The sequence below is a fragment of the Beta vulgaris genome, chromosome 9 (assembly GCF_026745355.1).
Source record: "Beta vulgaris subsp. vulgaris cultivar EL10 chromosome 9, EL10.2, whole genome shotgun sequence".
In the NCBI taxonomy this organism is placed as follows: Eukaryota; Viridiplantae; Streptophyta; class Magnoliopsida; order Caryophyllales; family Amaranthaceae; genus Beta; species Beta vulgaris.
Window position 1 is genome coordinate 42,720,712 of NC_079210.1, and position 18,209 is coordinate 42,738,920.

Genomic DNA, 18,209 nt, shown 5'->3' on the forward strand with positions numbered 1-18,209 from the left:
CTAATTTTAAAAAAAAACATCTTTAATTAGACTTAAGATATGTAAATTCATAGAATTAATGAGCAAAAGCAAAATAAGATGATATGAAGATCTATCAAAAAGAATTGCCTTCGATCTTTTCTAATAAAGCGTAAATAATGCTTAAACTAGAAAGCGAAAATATGTCAGAGGGTTTGGGAAGTTAGTGAGCTTGAGGTTGATTTTCCCAGAGGATGCTCCAAGGTTGCGAACTGGTGTGAATGTTGCTTTAAGAGGATGGATGCTGATGAGACTCACAGTTTGCTGGGCCATTTGGGGAGCCAAATGTAAGGCGGTGATGGAGACGTTGTTGTCCCATAGTCAATGATAGCTTATGAAAAGAAGATATGTGCTGGAGTGATCAAGGCGAGTTGGGCGAGAAAGAAGGTGAAGGGGACTGCAAGTGCAAACCATCCGCAAGTATAGAAGCCGCCTGATGAGGGTTGGGTTAAGGTGAATACCGAGACAAGAAAACTGAGGGATGTGAGGTCTGGGTTTGGTGTTGTGTGCAGGGATGATCGAGAGAGGGTGTTGTGCTGTGCGGGAGAGTGTTGTGCTGTGTGGCAGTGCAAACCTGCTCGTGCTGGGATGTGGGCGTAGTGGAGGCAAAAGCAGTGATGGCGGAATTATAGTTGGCTCATGAGATGGGGTTTACTCACATCTTGTTGGAGAATGATAATTTGGTGGTCATTCAACCCCTTCGTCGCAAGGCTACGTGTGCTAGCGAGTTTCATCTCATCATACAGGACATTCTAGCTTTATCTTCTAGTATTGTTTCTATTGTTTGGCTTTTGTTAAGAAATCTGGCAACAAAGTCACCCATAATTTAGCCCACTTTCAACCCCTTGAAGTTGGAAAGCAGGTTTAGGTTTTTTTTTTGATGATGTTCCTGATAATATTGTTGTTTTGGCTCATTCTAATAATATAAATTAGTTCCCTTTTTGGGTACTTTAAAAAAAATATATACAGAAAGCCAAAATATGCAAACATTGGAAGTATGGAACCAGTAAGGGCAATCCCTCGTGTGGATTATTTTGCACAAAATGCTAGTACTTCATATTTATTTCAAACCAATATTCCTAAAGATATTCAATCTGATTACAAATAGCCATTTCAAGAGTAGTTGCCCTAAATATGAGAGCAACAAATTCTGCTGCCATGACAAAGACTATGTCTCGCTATTAGCAACAGTGAATCAACAAAGCCACTTCTCAGCCACGAAACCTACTCATCACTCAACATCACCTTGACGATAGAAATTATATTCTAAGTCAAAGTAAACCATGACTAATTTTAAAAAAAAAACATCTTTAATTAGACTTAAGATATGTAAATTCAAAGAATTAATGAGCAAAAGCAAAATCAGATGATATGAAGATCTATCAAAAAGAATTGCCTTCGTTCTTTTCTAATAAAGCGTAAATAATGCTTAAACTAGAAAGCGAAAATATGTCAGAGGGTTTGGGAAGTTAGTGAGCTTGAGGTTGATTTTCCCAGAGGATGCTCCAAGGTTGCGAACTGGTGTGAATGTTGCTTTAAGAGGATGGATGTTGATGAGACTCACAGTTTGCTGGGCCATTTGGGGAGCCAAATGTAAGGCGGTGATGGAGACGTTGTTGTCCCATAGTCAATGATAGCTTATGAAAAGAAGATATGTGCTGGAGTGATCAAGGCGAGTTGGGCGAGAAAGAAGGTGAAGGGGACTGCAAGTGCAAACCATCCGCAAGTATAGAAGCCGCCTGATGAGGGTTGGGTTAAGGTGAATATCGAGACAAGAAAACTGAGGGATGTGAGGTCTGGGTTTGGTGTTGTGTGCAGGGATGATCGAGAGAGGGTGTTGTGCTGTGCGGGAGAGTGTTGTGCTGTGTGGCAGTGCAAACCTGCTCGTGCTGGGATGTGGGCGTAGTGGAGGCAAAAGCAGTGATGGCGGAATTATAGTTGGCTCATGAGATGGGGTTTACTCACATCTTGTTGGAGAATGATAATTTGGTGGTCATTCAACCCCTTCGTCGCAAGGCTACGTGTGCTAGCGAGTTTCATCTCATCATACAGGACATTCTAGCTTTATCTTCTAGTATTGTTTCTATTGTTTGGCTTTTGTTAAGAAATCTGGCAACAAAGTCACCCATAATTTAGCCCACTTTCAACCCCTTGAAGTTGGAAAGCAGGTTTGGGTTTTTTTTTTTTTTGATGATGTTCCTGATAATATTGTTGTTTTGGCTCATTCTAATAATATAAATTAGTTCCCTTTTTGGGTACTTTCAAAAAAAAAAAATACAGAAAGCCAAAATATGCAAACATTGGAAGTATGGAACAAGTAAGGGCAATCCCTCGTGTGGATTATTTTGCACAAAATGCTAGTACTTCATATTATTTCAAACCAATATTCCTAAAGATATTCAATCTGATTACAAGTAGCCATTTCAAGAGTAGTTGCCCTAAATGAGAGCAGCAAATTCTGCTGCCATGACAAAGACTATGTCTCGCTATTAGCAACAGTGAATCAACAAAGCCACTTCTCAGCCACAAAACCTACTCATCACTCAACATCACCTTGACGATAGAAATTATATTCTAAGTCAAAGTAAACCAGGACTAATTTAAAAATAATCATCTTTAATTAGACTTAAGATATGTAAATTCAAAGAATTAATGAGCAAAAGCAAAACCAGATGATATGAAGATCTATCAAAAAGAATTGCCTTCGTTCTTTTCTAATAAAGCTAAGCGTAAATAATGCTTCAACTAGAAAGCGAAAATATGTCAGAGGGTTTGGGAAGTTACTGAGCTTGAGGTTGATTTTCCCAGAGGATGCTCCAAGGTTGCGAACTGGTGTGAATGTTGCTTTAAGAGGATGGATGCTGATGAGACTCACGGTTTGCTGGGCCATTTGGGGAGCCAAATGTAAGGCGGTGATGGAGACATTGTTGTCCCATAGTCAATGATAGCTTATGAAAAGAAGATATGTGCTGGAGTGATCAAGGCGAGTTGGGTGAGAAAGAAGGTGAAGGGGACTGCAAGTGCAAACCATCCGCAAGTATAGAAGCCGCCTGATGAGGGTTGATTAAGGTGAATACTGAGACAAGAAAACTGAGGGATGTGAGGTCTGAGTTTGGTGTTGTGTGCAGGGATGATCGAGAGAGGGTGTTGTGTTGTGCGGGAGAGTGTTGTGTTGTGTAGCAATGCAAACCTGCTCGTGCTGGGATGTGGGCATAGTGGAGGCAAAAGCAGTGATGGCAGAATTACAGTTGGCTCATGATATGGGGTTTACTCACATCTTGTTGGAGAATGATAGTTTGGTGATCATTCAAGCCCTTCGTCGCAAGGCTACGTGTGCTAGCGAGTTTCATCTCATCATACAGGACATTCTAGCTTTATCTTCTAGTTTTGTTTCTATTGTTTGGCTTTTGTTAAGAAATCTGGCAACAAAGTCACCCATAATTTAGCCTACTTTCAACCCCTTGAAGTTGGAAAGCAGGTTTGGGTTTTTTTTTATGATGTTCCTGATAATATTGTTGTTTTGGCTCATTCTAATAATATAAATTAGTTCCCTTTTTGGGTACTTTAAAAAAAAAATACAGAAAGCCAAAATATGCAAACATTGGAAGTATGGAACCAGTAAGGGCAATCCCTCGTGTGGATTATTTTGCACAAAATGCTAGTACTTCATATTATTTCAAACCAATATTCCTAAAGATATTCAATCTGATTACAAGTAGCCATTTCAAGAGTAGTTGCCCTAAATATGAGAGCAGCAAATTCTGCTGCCATGACAAAGACTATGTCTCGCTATTAGCAACAGTGAATCAACAAAGCCACTTCTAAGCCACAAAACCTACCCATCACTCAACAGCACCTTGACAATAGCACACACTAGGACATCATGGAAACGATCGAATACTGGCAAGTGCAGATTTCCTTAAAAACCCATCACTTATCAGCACGTTGATGATAGCACACACTAGGGCGTCATGGTAATAATTGAGTACAGGCAAGTGCAAATTACCTATCGGATGATCTGAATTCTGTTAAATATCATTTGAACAAGAGCTGTGAGTTCAACAGAGCAATTAGTCAGGTTATGAACAAAAATGAGAATCAATAAGTAAATCGTCCGAAAGAGTTACCTCCAATCATTCAAGAATAGTTTTGTTATTCCAACGACTTGCACGTGATGCTATCGAGCACTGCCCTCAGACAAGGGAAGGGAAGAGAAAAAGACATTCTCATCATAAAGCATCATTGAACTCTGATGTTAGTTGTTAACTCTTCGGGTATTCAAATACAAGACCTTCTGCAACACTTCTTGCCCTGGCATGTCCGAAAAGCTTGCTCACAATAGCAAGGGCGAAATCAGTTGCAGTAGCGAGTCCTTTGGAGGTAATAAGCTTCCCATCAATAACTACTTTGGCACCATCAACCACTTCAGTTCCTAGCTTGTCTGATATGGAGGGATGAGCAGCAATTCTCTTTTCCTACTTCCACCACCAGAAAATTGAGTCAAGCAGCTACCCTTTGTTTTTGTTCCTACCAAGTTTTAACTTATCTCCTAATGACAGCACAGATACAAAAGCTTTGGAGAGTTCAGAAAGAATTTGCACTTACCTTGAGCATCCCTTGTTTTTGCAGGAGCGCCAGAGAGGAGGATACTGCTCCATACATTCTACCAGCAGATTTCTGTTCCTGAAGGAGCTTCTTAAGAACCTTCGACTTACTTAGCCGCTTAGCCCCATTGAGACCACCCTGTAAATATATAAAAATCATGTTACCAGGGGCCAGATAAAACCCACACCATTTTTCATATCTTCTTGCTGAAACAACAAACAGATAAGCCAGTATTAGAATTGCAGCTCGTCCCCCCCCCCCCCAAAGAAAAAAAGAAAGTGAAATGATAGAGTGATCAATGACAAATGGGTGGCCATCAGTCATGCTTCAAAGAGAATATGTGCAACCTTAACTTCCATCTCAATTGTCGCCTCCCCTCCACCAACCCCGAGGTTGAGGGAGCTTTTGATTTTCTTCTGGAGAGTTTCCAGCGTGAAGTATTACTGTAATCTGAGTTTCCTTCTCTTCCCTCAGCCTCACATGAGCTTAAGCCAGTAAATTAAACGAGAGAGAGAGACTATGCCTTACAATTAGCAATACCAATACCAGGCTCACAATCTTTTCTTTGCCAACTCAAAGAATTATAACTATCTAGCACTAAGTTTTTTTTTCTGAAACAGCATGCATTTACCACAACTAATTGGCCAACTTCCCCTGATATCTATTAGCTTAATTGAATTATTATTCAGACACGCGTGCTATCAATACTGAAATAATTGCCAAACCCCAAAACATAAAACTCAACAATTAACATGAACGAGCCCTTCATTTGGTAAGAGCAAGAAGTTCAAGACACGAAATATTTCATTAGGGACAAGAATAAAGCATCAATGGTCTCACCGGAAGAACAATCAAGTCATAAACAGACTCAGCATCTACATTGATGAACTTGTCAGTAATAATTTTGGTTCCATGAGATGCCAAAATTTGCAGGGATTTTTCAACTGAAGCAATCACAACATTAACTTTTGCTCTTCTAAGGATGTCAACAATAGTTACAACCTCAATCTCATCAGATCCATTTGCCACTGGGATGAGTACCTATATGGTACACCATTAACATTTTAATCAGTAACTCATTTCTTGAGAAACAGAACAAACAATTGAACCTGCAAGTTTGCACTGTAACAATCAACCATTATAATTTATGAGCACTTTGGGATACTAATGATCTTGTCTCCTCATGTTCAAAATTCACAGGTGAAGTAGTTATAACAAGATTAAGGGCAAAGCAAGAAAAATCATTCTAATTTTTAGGCAGGGAAAATGCCACTCGGTCCCTCAATAAGGAGACACATAGGTATTGAAGAACTGAACTTAGAAACTTCATTTCATGTAATTGGTATGAAAAGGAAGCACTCACTAGGACTAGTCGTAGCTAAGCTACCCTTTGGAGGAACAAAATGAGTTGCATAAAGATAGCAAAACTAGAATAAGATTAATAGCCAAGTATGGATGTCCCACCACCAGTAACAACTGAAAGGTAATTCCCTTTCTCATCCTTTTGGATGCGGGCATTGTTGGGGGTGAGGGTCATCCACCAAACCTTACTGCAACACAAGAGACTATTATGAGGAACAAATCTACAACATTTCTAAAGTTCCTTAAGGTAACAAAACCTTTTCAGTTCTAAGATCAGAAAATAAATCACCTAGATGCTCTAATTAAGGACTAAAAGTTATAATGTTGGAACTGACAATGTAGATGGATATTCAACAGTGTAAGTGGCCACATGGGTGGTGGGGGCTGAAAAGGAAAACCCCAGTATACAGGAAAGTGCTTACATGGGGAGGGTGATCAAGCAACCATTCCACTTCATTGAACTCTTTTCTAGGCTGATCTTCTCTCGGTACCTTGATTATAGATGCAGAAATACAATGGTTAGTAACGTATACATTGATTTATGCAAGTAAACATGTACTAGAAGAACGCTAAATAATCATAATCAGCAAGTTCGTTTTTGAAAATGTGTCCTAACTCCTATGATTGCCTAAGGTTCTCAGTTCCTAGAAGAAAATATCACTTGGCAACACAACTAATCATGCGAACCAGATTTGGTCAGTGGTGCGTTTGATTCATTCACCTGATACATATGATAGAAAGTGAGCATTTTACAAAACAGTGATCAACAGTAATTAAAGAACATGGCAAAGAGGACGAACAACAACTTACATAAACTTTAGTCACAGAATTCATTGTCAAAAACTTGTTTAACTATGACAAGTTCCGTTTGAATCCATAAAACAAATACAAAATAAACTCAGAAGAAACAAGGAGGATGCAGAATTCCTAATTACTGAGCATATGTCAACAAGCTTACCAGCAAATCTTTCACTTCCTGAGCAGCAGACTCACCAAACAATTGTTCTACCAACGACAGAGAAAATTCAAAAGTAGTTCCCGGGCCTCGGCTTGTTGTAAGCTCTCCAGAAACTTGGATGTTTGATTTGACAGCCCGAAAGGTAGAAAGCTTGTCCATGAATGCAGGGTGACAAGTGATCTTGTTGCGAAAATTCGTGAAAAGTTAATTAATTATACAATCTGAAACTTGACAATAGGCTTCAAACAAGTTCAGGAAGACCTAAAAGAGATGCCAGTACACATCATATACCCGTTTTTTCTTTAGTAGCCCCCATGGCTGGAGGGTAACAGCTGGAGCAGCGCATATAGCACCATATAACCTTTTGTCCTCAGCATGTTTGCTAGTAATACTGCGGAGAACTTCACAATCTCTCAACCGAGCAGAACCAGGCATACCTCCCTGCATTCAGTATTAGTAACCTCTTAAATTCAGTATCTAAATAAAGATGCACGGCTATTGAAAACCCTAATAATGTAAAAGGAGAGAGTAAGCTAAGTGTTTCATAAACCAGAGCTCAATCATTTACAGTGTGAGGACATCTATATACTTGAGATTTTCTAACATATACTCACCATGTAACATATACAACTCGTTAAAACTGAAACTCCCTCAGTCTAACCCCTGATGTTTTTCACACTACTATAACAAATTGTCCTAAAAAGGTTTGCACATTTCATGTTTGAATGAAAAAAAAAAAACTCTTCGCTCCCCATACCATCCACCTGTTCTCTATTCCAATACTTTCTCTTCACTTTGTTCTCTCTATCCACTTTCAATCGTTTAATCTATATTTAAGACTCTTTTTAATCTCTGTGCTCACCCTCAATGCGAGAAACATTTAGGCATGGAGGGAGTATTTCTAAAAGATAAAAGAATTTCTTCTACTTTTTAGGACATTCATCAGAAATTATTCATGGCAAGGTTACATTATTTCCATTAAATGGACCGAGAAATAGGCCACTAAGCCATCCTATGATCAACGATTGTGATATAATAGACTAGTTGATGTTTTTCAATCCACATTTTACAAAAAAATAGCATTTGTACCCACAGGAGGTCCGAGGTAAGGTTCTACTACATAGGATTTGACTAAAGATACTGCACATCAGATCATGAAACAATACTATTGCAGCACAATACTTTTCTCTCCATCTTGAATTTCTCCACTAGCAGCAAACGTAAAAGCTAAACACAATGGTTAAACAAATAAAGCACATAAGAACAGACCGGTAAGGCGATAAGATCATATATCTTATCAGCGCAAGAGTTGATTAAAGTATCAGCAACAAGCTTCACACCACCAGACGCCTCGACCTCGAGCTGCGGTTCAACAGAGGCCAGAGTCACATGAGCACCAGCTTGACGCAAAATGTGCAGCATTATCACAGCTTCCATTTCTTCTGTTCCATACCCAATAGGAATTAAAACCTGTCAAAAACACAAACATCACAATTAACTTTTGCTCTTAACAAAACAGAAGAAACAGTCCTTCTTTTAACCACTAAACCAATCAACCAACCCATTTATCCTTGTATCTAAAACCATATTATCCACTGACTCACTGTGCAAGAATGGATATGGGAACACAATTCACTATGTAGGTCTGTCAGATGATCCCATAAGTACTCAAGTGTAACATAATTCGCTATATAATTCGCTTTTCCAATTTGCACTCCACCCAAAATGGGCCAAAAATATCCCAAAATCGACCATAATTCACAGGAGAATTAGGGAATTATATTACCCTCTTGCATACACCAATTCAACCTTTTTCGGATCGTAGTTGGCGGGGTTTAGCGAATTAGGTAACACTGAATTTTGAAAAGATCAGAATGTCATAATATAAAACACTAGTAGGAGAAAATTGATAACCTTTTTGGGGGAGACAGAGGTGATTATAGCTGGGTTATCTGTTGCTAGAGCTTCAGTTGCAGTAGGAAGTGCTGTTGGAGTTCTAGCTAAATTGGGTACGACTCGAAATGGGGTGTGGAAGTTGAGATAAGATCGATTAAAGGAACATATATTTGGAGTTAATACTGATGATAAACACTCCATCTTTCTGCTTGTTTATATTGTCCAACAAAGAGTGTAGTGTAACTTGCAAGAAGTAGCAGAATCTAAGTTTAGCAGATTTAACAGTTACAGAACATATGGAGCTAGAATCGTACAGAAATTCTGTCAGGCAATTCGTCGAGTATGTGGAGTGCACTTCCGACAAGTACCTCAATCGAACTGCTGAGTAGTAGTAGTAAGGCTCCGTTTGGTGGGGCTTAAAACATTTTCAGTGTAAAATGATTTTCATGGAAAACAATTTACAATGTAAAACACAATTCCAAAATTAGTTTTCCGTTGTTTGGTTCGATGTAAGAAAAATGATGAAATGAAAGGAAAATGAAAGGGAAAGTAAGGAGGTAGTGAGTGGAGTGTACAAGAGAGATAAGGAAAATAGTTTTCCCTTCATTTTGAAAGGAAAATGGTTTTCCATAATTGGGAGAGCAATTTTACCCAAAGGGAAAATGGTTTTACGCTCTTTTGCCAACCAAACAATGTAAAACTGAAAATAGAGGAAAACCGTTTTCCGGGAAAACGTTTTACGCCCTGCCAAACGGAGCCTAAAAGAGGATAACTGAAGGCAAAAGTAATAGAAATAGAAATAGAAATAGAAATAGAAATCAAAATGGAAATCGAAATAAACCCGGTTCTATTGGACCGATGGGAGTATTTTCGTCAAGCTAGTTTTATCATTAATTCCTATATTAAGATGGGGGATAAAGCTATTTGGTTCAATTTAGTTATTTCTTCCCTTAGTTTTTCGCCTAACAAAACCAACAAGCGGGAAAGACTTTGCTTGCAAACAACCTTGTATAGCCCCATGATGCATCTCATGAGATTCGTTGTTTGGAGAATGTTCGAAAGTGTGTATTATAACCATCAAATTAGCATATTTTGGGAATATTATATGCTTTTATGCACAACATTTTTTTCTTTTTTTTTTGTCTAAGACCATCATGAGGGAATTGAGATAACACTCAAGTGGTTGGGACCATTTAAATTGCCTTGAAATGTCATTTACGCCTTATATTGCATATATCTAATTCAACTCCGAAATAACTACCAAGCCACCATATGCGCGTTCTTAGGCGTAAATTTGATTGCGATGGCCTTTTAAGATCCAAGGATTCATCTATGAGGTATTTTTTCAAATTATGAGGTTGTCTGAAAGCATGTATTTGTGACCTTCTTATTAGGCTATTATATGACCATTTTCGGAGTTTTTAAGTCTAACAATATTTTCTATCTAGGACCTTGCCAAAGGCCTTAGGGTGGCATCAGGCATGACATGACTCTCAAGTGGTTGTGACCGCCGACCTTCTACTTGGTCTTAATAAACTATCTATGACTTATGTTATAACGGACGTGAGAGAGAAACAAATTATGAATGCAAAAACAATAAAAACAGACAACAGATTTACGTGGTTCACCAATTTGGCTACATCCACGGCAGAGAGAGGGAGAATATTTTATTATGTGAGGAAAACCAGATTACGGAGAGAATAGAGTGTTTTTCATAGTCTAAAACCCTAAGATATAAATAATGTATTTATATCCACAACAGAAAATGCGTTTCCGCGTTACCCGGTCAGCCGCCCGATCGGGCGGTAATTTCCCTTGGCCCAGTTTTGTTGCGCGCCCGATCGGGCGAAGCTCGCCCGGTTGTTGTTCGGCCAGCCGCCCAATCGGGCGACCTCGCCCAATGCCATTGGATGACTTCGTAAAACTGTCATAACTTTCTCGTTTCTCAGCGGAATTGGGCATATGACCTATCGTTGAAAAGCTCTCGGAACAAGCTATCACCTCCACTTTGAATCACCTCAAAATCATTTATAGATTGAGATATATGTCCATTCAAAGTTAGCCTTATGTCATTCCTTCTTCACGCATTCTACCAAACACCTTCAAGGCACCATTCAAGTCACTATTCTTACAAATCTCCACCTTGACTTGAATCCTCTCACAATAACCAGAAAACCAGATGCATTGATCACAACTCCCAGAATCTCCCTACACCAGATTTGTCCCAACAGACAACCAGACCAGATTAGTCCCTAAGGACCCCAAAATTGCCCCAAGAGGGAACTAACAATCACGAACAGCTTGTAAGTCCAAGCAACCTTGGAACTTAACCTGTGGAATCAGATTCGAACAGATGTGTTCCTTATACTCTTTCCTAGCACAAGTAACACCTTCCTTGGACGACCCAAAAATATTCACCTCTCCGACATACAGTGCAAAACCCACCATGTCTTCACAACCGTCCCTTTGGGAAGAGTTCCCAAAGATTTCATGTTGACCATGAGTCAAATTTGACTGACCCAATTTTGATGACGAAGGAATTTCATATTCAGATTGTGAGTGTTGACAGACTTCTCCCTGACGTGAACCACCACTCCAACCTAGAGTGCCTCTGTGCTCCACCTGTTTCTCAACACTATCACAAACAGCCAATGTAGCAACCCCAGACTCATATAACGTAGACCCTTGCAACACATACAATGTCTCCCGTTTAACCCCTTTCAGAATCATCTTCGAATCCCTGTAGACATACAACCCTCCACCCTCACCTTTGAAACTGAACCCTTTCTTGTATAACATACGAAGTGAAATCAGATTCTTTGTGACTTGTGGAACATGCCTAACATCATTCAAAGTACAGACTTTGCCATCACATGTCCTAATTCTGATGGACCCTATACCAACTGTCTTACAGACCTCACTGTTGGCCATAATAACACTTCCATCAAACTGTTTATAGTTCATAAACCACTCCCTGCGCGAACACATATGACAAGACGCCCCAGAATCAAGAACCCACACATCCCTACAATGTGACTGACTATTAGCTACTAGGGCCAGATCTTCCTCAGAATCACCTCCAGTTTCTGCCAAAGCAGCAGAACCTTCATTCTTGTCCTCCTGCTTCTTTTTCTTAGGACACTCCCTTTTCAATGCCCCGTTTCCTTACAGTAATTACAGACATCACTAGATTTAGGACCCCGAGAAGACGGTTTCCTGGATTTTTTCCCCAAATTCTCCTGTCCATTACTACTGGCTACTAATCCAGCAGCCTGATTGCCTGTACCTGTACCAGACGCCTTATGACGAATCTCTCTAGTGTGCAGAGCAGATCTTACTTCTTCTAACGACTGACTATCTTTACCAACAATAAAGGAATCCACAAAATTCTCATATGATATAGGCAAAGATACCAACAATATTAAAGCAGCATCCTCATCATCTACTTTAACATCAATATTTCGCAGATCTAATAAGATGGTATTCAGTTTATCTAGATGATCCCTTAGAGACGTACCTTCCTGCATACGCAGGCTGAACAGACGTTGCTTCATCATCAATTTGTTGGTTAGAGATTTCGTCATGTATAAACTCTCTAACTTCAACCACAGACCAGCAGCAGTTTCCTCCTCCGCAACTTCAGTAATTATGTCGTCAGACAGACACAACATAATTATTGAATGCGCCTTTTCCTCTAGAATTTCCATCTCAGCGGTAACTGAATCCGTTGCCTTCTTGGCCAACGGTGCACACAACCCCTGTTGCTTCAGTAAAGCCCGCATCTTGATTTGCCACAGACTAAAACTATTCCTCTCAGTAAATTTATCAATTTTGACATTCATCCCAGACATCTTTCTCACACAGATCGAACACCAAAGCTCTGATACCAATTTGTTATAACGGACGTGAGAGAGAAACAAATTATGAATGCAAAAACAATAAAAACAGACAACAGATTTACGTGGTTCACCAATTTGGCTACATCCACGGCAGAGAGAGGGAGAATATTTTATTATGTAAGGAAAACCAGATTACAGAGAGAACAGAGTGTTTTTCGTAGTCTAAAACCCTAAGATATAAATAATGTATTTATATCCACAACAGAAAACGCGTTTCCGCGTTACCCGGTCAGCAGCCCGATCGGGCAACATCCGCCCGATCGGGCGGTAATTTCCCTTTGCCCAGTTTTGTTGCGCGCCCGATCGGGTGAAGCTCGCCCGGTCGTTGTTTGGTCAGCCGCCCGATCGGGCGACCTCGCCCAATGCCATTGGGCGACTTCGTAAAACTGTCATAACTTTCTCGTTTCTCAGCGGAATTGGGCATATGACCTATCATTGAAAAGCTCTCGGAACAAGCTATCACCTCCACTTTGAATCACCTCAAAATAATTTATAGATTGAGATATATGTCCATTCAAAGTTATCCTTATGTCATTCCTTCTTCACGCATTCTACCAAACACCTTCAAGGCACCATTCAAGTCACTATTCTTACAACTTATTTTGAAATATTTCCAATTCAACATCGAAATAACGTCGAAAGCCATCATATGAATAGTTTCCGTCACTATCTTGCATAGATTTGCTTTCATATGCCTCTTTTATGATCCCATGATGCATCTTATGAGGCCCGTTGTTCGAAAACATGCTTTTATATAGCCTTCAAATTGGCTAATAAATTCAGACAAATTGATCCCCTTAATATATCTTTTTATGAGTGTGAAATAAAAGCATTTTATTTTATAATTTTGTAACCAAATACATAATCACAAATATCAGAAGTCAAACTTGTGCATTAGATCATTTAGTATAAGATATACTACCTTTTTTTACATGCAACATCTAATTATTTTAATACACTCACCAAAAAGTAAAATGTTGAAACTAAAAAACTGAGTAAGTATAAAAAAAAAAGAAAAACAAAGGAAGTAGTACTTAAGATAAACGTGTTTTAAAATTGAATGAGATATTAGGAAAAAGCAGAATTATCAGATTAATAATAAACTTTTATTGATATCAAATTACCACATGATCTTTTTTTTTTTTTATATAATTATCAAATTACCACATAATTGATGTGGAAATAGTTATTAAATTGTCAAAATTTATCTAAATTATATGCTAAACCTAACTTAGTGGTTGTTTGGTATACAAAAAATAGTGTAGCCAATAGAAATTCTCGTGATTTTCTAATTTAGGTAATTGTTTGGTTGACATAAAGTGGAGAAAATGGGGGCATTGAAAATTCCTCGAAAATTGAAATTTCCACCTCCCTTTTGGTTTGATGTCAACCAAACACATTTAGTCCATTTCCTAGAAATTACATAACTAGTTTGCTAAACGACGCCCTAAAATTTCCTAGTAACGCCCTAAATACATATGATATATCATATTTTCTCATTTTCAGATTTCCTTCTCTTCTTCCTTCACTCTCCCTCTCATCTTCTTCTACATACCCACTGAAAACCAGTGCCGACACAATACTGCCGCACCACCGCTGCCGCACCAACACTACTAATGTCGCACCGCCGCACCACTGGCGTCGCACCCTTCTTCTCTCCTCTTCATTTATAGTGATTTTTTTTTTAAAAAAAAGGGAGGCGTCCACCATGGACGTCCCACCACCGATGGAGGCATCCATGGCAGGCGCTCCACCGGTGGTGGGGCGTCCATGGTGGACGCCTGTGTATAATTTTTTTTAAAAAAACCCAGTCTCCTCATCACTAGCCTCCGTGTTATATGAATCTTCGGTGCTGGTGTGGTGGTGGTGGCGGTGTTGGTGGCGGCGATGTTGATGTGGTGTTGGTGGTGGCAGTGTTGGTGGTGGTGACTCCAATGGTGATGAAGGGAAAAGGGAAAAGGGAAGGGAAATAAAGAAGAGAGAAAAAAATAGAAGTATGAATATACAGTATAAAAATACTGTATTTAGGACATTATTAGGAAATATTAGGAGACGTTAAATAGCAAAACCTTTACATAATGGAGATATCTTTTTAGAAAATGAAACATCCCATAGACATTAAATTTCCATGTATACCAAAGAAATCATTTACTTTTTATTTATTCTAAATTTTTTTTTTTCTAAAATTAACTTATGTTAAAAAACCCTTATCTAAACGTGAGGATCCAAAAATTTGACATGTAAAATGTAAAATAGATCAATTATTACATGACTTTGACCAAAGCCAAACCGACCTAAAATCCTAAATCAATGAAAAATATCAAAGCTAGAAAATGAATATGATATCCTAAATTCCTAATATCATCCAATTTTTCATTCTCCTTTTTTGTCTTTATCAGTTTTTAATGCATGGTTTATTATCTCTCTCCCAAATTTGATCATCTTTCCACTTTCATCGACCTGCGATCAACAATGGAAACCCTAACAATGTCATCTGCAACTGCAACTCTCAAATCTTCATCATCTTCTTCTTCTCCTCTCTCTATCTTCTCTCCTAAACAACCTTCTCGACCGAATATACTCCGTTTTTCTCTCTCTTCTAAAGGTGATCATTTTTTCCAGCTCTTTTGTCTGATCTTTAAATCATTCTGTACTAGCTTAATTTAGGTTTTTCTCTGATTTTGTTTTGGATTGATTACGAATTCGAAGGAATTTGATTTTCCTTTGTTTTTTTTTTTCGCAGGTAGAGATGATGAATCCCATATTCAATCTGAGTCAAAGGACATGAGGATTGTTCCTCTTGCTGATAATCAACGCCTTTCTCTCTCTCCTCTTTCGAAGGTAAATTGATTGTATTTTTTATGTTTGTGACTGGATTTGACATGAGTGTGGTAGTTGTTATGTTGATTGAGTTGTTGTTGCTTAGTTTACTTGTAGAAATTGGGGAAAATTATGTACTTCATATGAATTTGATGTGAGATTATTAGGTTTTTGTAAAAATAATAATAATCCTGATAAGGTTATATTCTATGCTTGTGTAAGTCTTTGTTTGGGACTGCTCTTTTTGTATTGTAGAGGCAGGGAGTTTTTAGTTGGGGAAGCACAAGGCCCAAAGCGTGGATTATGCACTAGGGTGCACAGTGCTCATTGTTGCACCCTAAAGAACATATCATTCTTCTAAAAGAAAACATAATTTAAAATTAAAGAAAATGTAAATCTCCAATTACAAATGAACAAAATTCATAATGAAAAGAACATATAGTAAATCAACCTCTAGTCTAAACTAAAAGAACATACCTTTTAGAATTCAAATTTTAATAAAAAGGAATCTCGCTAACAATCATATTTGAAAAGGTGAAAAAAGCTGCAAGATTGAAGGAAACAAAAAACAATATTTTTCTCAACATCATGGACTCTTAAAATGTTAAAACTACATCGTTTAGTAGGGTGCACCATCCTCTACATACACTTGGGTGCATGTTCCTATTTGCGACCAAGCGATGATTTAACTTTACCTTGTTTGGTTTGAAAGTAAAAGAAGAGGAGACTAAAGTGACAAAGAAAGAAAGAAAGAAAGAAAGAAAGAAAGAAAGAAAGAAAGAAAGAAAGAAAGAAAGAGGAAGACAAACACATTTGGCCAAGTTTAGCTCTCTTTTGTAGTAGCTGTCAAAAATAAATGGAATTTTGAGGCCTGAATTCTGAATGTAGATTTTCTGTGTCGAACCGTTTTCAAGGTCGAGTGGTCTTCTTAGGCTTTTCTGTGTGTAAACTTTCCTCTAATTGGGTTGATAAGTAATAGTCTGTTGTAGAAAGTAATTTACCCATAATGTTTTAATCCTTATCGGATTGTTCCTCAGGATTGTGCAATGGGCTTGGTATTAAATGCTGCTACTGGCAAAGGATGGACAACAGGTTCTGGGATGGAAGGACCCCCTGAGTCTGCTGGTGATGCTGAATCAAGTAATGCGAAGATCTCCACTTTCCCTTGGTCTCTTTTCACAAAATCTCCTAGGCGAAGGATGCTTATTGCATTCACTTGTAACATTTGTAGCCAGCGTACAACTCGTGCCATTAATCCTCACGCATATACTGATGGTACAGTATTTGTTCAGGTAATGATCTCGTTTTACTTGTTTGTATGGACGAGATTTATGTTAGTGTTCGGCGGTCTGCTTTTGTTAATATTCGTATATGCCTCTTTAGATACGCATGTTTTACCCTTCTGATCATTTTGTGGGATGACTTTCATGAAATTCAATTTCTTTCCCTTTGTATTCTTATTTTCCTAAATATCATTTTGTGGTTGTTTGCCAGTGCTGTGGCTGCAATGCGTATCACAAGCTTGTTGATAATTTGAATCTCTTTGATGGTATGAAATGCTATTTGAATTCAAGTTTCAAATATGGAGGCAATGGGGGAGATGTTAACTTTGAGTATAGAGACGTTGACAATGGTGATGATGGCTTCTTCAGCATTTAAAAGATTGGGACGTATGCTTCTGTATAGTATGTACATTCTGCATCTATGTATCTGAATTTCTATAGTTGTGACATAGGTTTATTGTACTAGTATTTGTAAGCAGCTCCTATTAAAGTTTCCGGACAGCCTAAAAATGTCTTTTCATCTAGCCATTGGAGATTAGGAATGAGTCTCTCATCATAGACTGGATAATCTTGGACTTTTAGTTGCTTCACAAGTCACTTGATTTCATATTTCACGAGATCTTAAGCACTTGCCTGGTTTGAAAAGTCTATTGCTTGTGAACTTCAATTTAGACACTGTTACATTTGAGTCTCCATTCTGGCCCCATGTACCCTGTTAGTCTGTTACATGTGGACTGTGGATATGGATGTGGTAACTTGGATTTTCAAGTCTAGTGATATTACGTAAAGATTTTATTATAGCCACTAATTTACCTCTGGAGATGTACTTGGACGGCCTTACCTGATGCTGGTATTACTGAACCAGTGTTGACATATCATGTAATTTTAATTATGATGTTGTTGGTTTTAACCACGATTACAGTGGGAGGCATCTGTTTTTCAACTGTTGATTGTTATTTCAGATTGCTCTGGCTTAGGTAGCGATTTCTTTTGTCACCTTAGAATTTAGATTGAAACCAATGCTATACGTGCCTTCTAGTTGTGATAGTATTTGATGTCTTATATTGATTTTTTTGGCTCCATTTTAGTGTGGCACTTTGGGCTTTATTTTGTGTTGTTAATTATTCGAACCACACATTGTGTAGGAATCCTACCTGCTGGCTAATTTGCAGTAATAAATCAGAGGACGTTAGGTGTGCATATTCTAAACAATGAGATGGCATAATTCATTGTTAAACAATGAACAAGAATACTCATTTAGAAGTCTGTAAAATGCATTACCCATCTATATACCTACTTACCTAGTGATAAACAATGAGATGGCAGAATTCATTGTTAAACAATGAAAAAGAATTCTCATCATTTAAA

General features: G+C 38.3%; 2 protein-coding genes across 4 annotated transcripts; one reads left to right on the forward strand and one right to left on the reverse strand.

Annotated features, from left to right (window-relative positions):
* Window positions 1-3,626: 3,626 nt before the first annotated feature.
* Window positions 3,627-9,245, reverse strand: LOC104903882 (protein DJ-1 homolog C). 3 transcript variants are annotated; one of them, XM_010692013.4, is made up of 9 exons: window positions 8,858-9,245; window positions 8,213-8,413; window positions 7,235-7,384; window positions 6,944-7,123; window positions 6,408-6,476; window positions 5,464-5,664; window positions 4,624-4,761; window positions 4,146-4,493; window positions 3,627-4,043 (listed from the first exon to the last, which is right to left on the reverse strand). In XM_010692013.4, exons 1-8 carry the CDS (start codon window positions 9,038-9,040, stop codon window positions 4,281-4,283), a joined length of 1,335 nt encoding a protein of 444 aa, XP_010690315.1. In that variant the 5' UTR covers window positions 9,041-9,245; the 3' UTR covers window positions 3,627-4,043; window positions 4,146-4,280. The 3 variants fall into 3 exon arrangements, with proteins under 3 accessions (XP_010690315.1, XP_010690314.1, XP_048492339.1); XM_010692012.4 differs by having other exon boundaries at window positions 3,627-4,068; XM_048636382.2 differs by lacking the exon at window positions 8,858-9,245 and adding an exon at window positions 8,548-8,789 and having other exon boundaries at window positions 3,627-4,068.
* Window positions 9,246-15,061: 5,816 nt separating this feature from the next.
* Window positions 15,062-17,477, forward strand: LOC104903883 (uncharacterized). The gene is made up of 4 exons (XM_010692014.4): window positions 15,062-15,343; window positions 15,482-15,579; window positions 16,596-16,850; window positions 17,053-17,477. Exons 1-4 carry the CDS (start codon window positions 15,148-15,150, stop codon window positions 17,215-17,217), a joined length of 714 nt encoding a protein of 237 aa, XP_010690316.1. The 5' UTR covers window positions 15,062-15,147; the 3' UTR covers window positions 17,218-17,477.
* Window positions 17,478-18,209: the final 732 nt, after the last annotated feature.

Excerpts from the sequence above, each read along its gene's own strand:
- LOC104903883 (XM_010692014.4), top strand. The coding sequence starts at position 15,148 with ATGGTTTATTATCTCTCTCCCAAATTTGATCATCTTTCCACTTTCATC. Across the intron at positions 15,580-16,595 it reads CTCTCTCTCCTCTTTCGAAG|GATTGTGCAATGGGCTTGGT; the intron begins GTAAATTGATTG and ends ATTGTTCCTCAG. Across the intron at positions 16,851-17,052 it reads ATGGTACAGTATTTGTTCAG|TGCTGTGGCTGCAATGCGTA; the intron begins GTAATGATCTCG and ends GTTGTTTGCCAG.
- LOC104903882 (XM_010692013.4), bottom strand. The coding sequence starts at position 9,040 with ATGGAGTGTTTATCATCAGTATTAACTCCAAATATATGTTCCTTTAAT. Across the intron at positions 6,477-6,943 it reads AGGAAGTGAAAGATTTGCTG|GTACCGAGAGAAGATCAGCC; the intron begins GTAAGCTTGTTG and ends TCTATAATCAAG. Across the intron at positions 4,494-4,623 it reads AAAAACAAGGGATGCTCAAG|GAAAAGAGAATTGCTGCTCA; the intron begins GTAAGTGCAAAT and ends TGGTGGAAGTAG.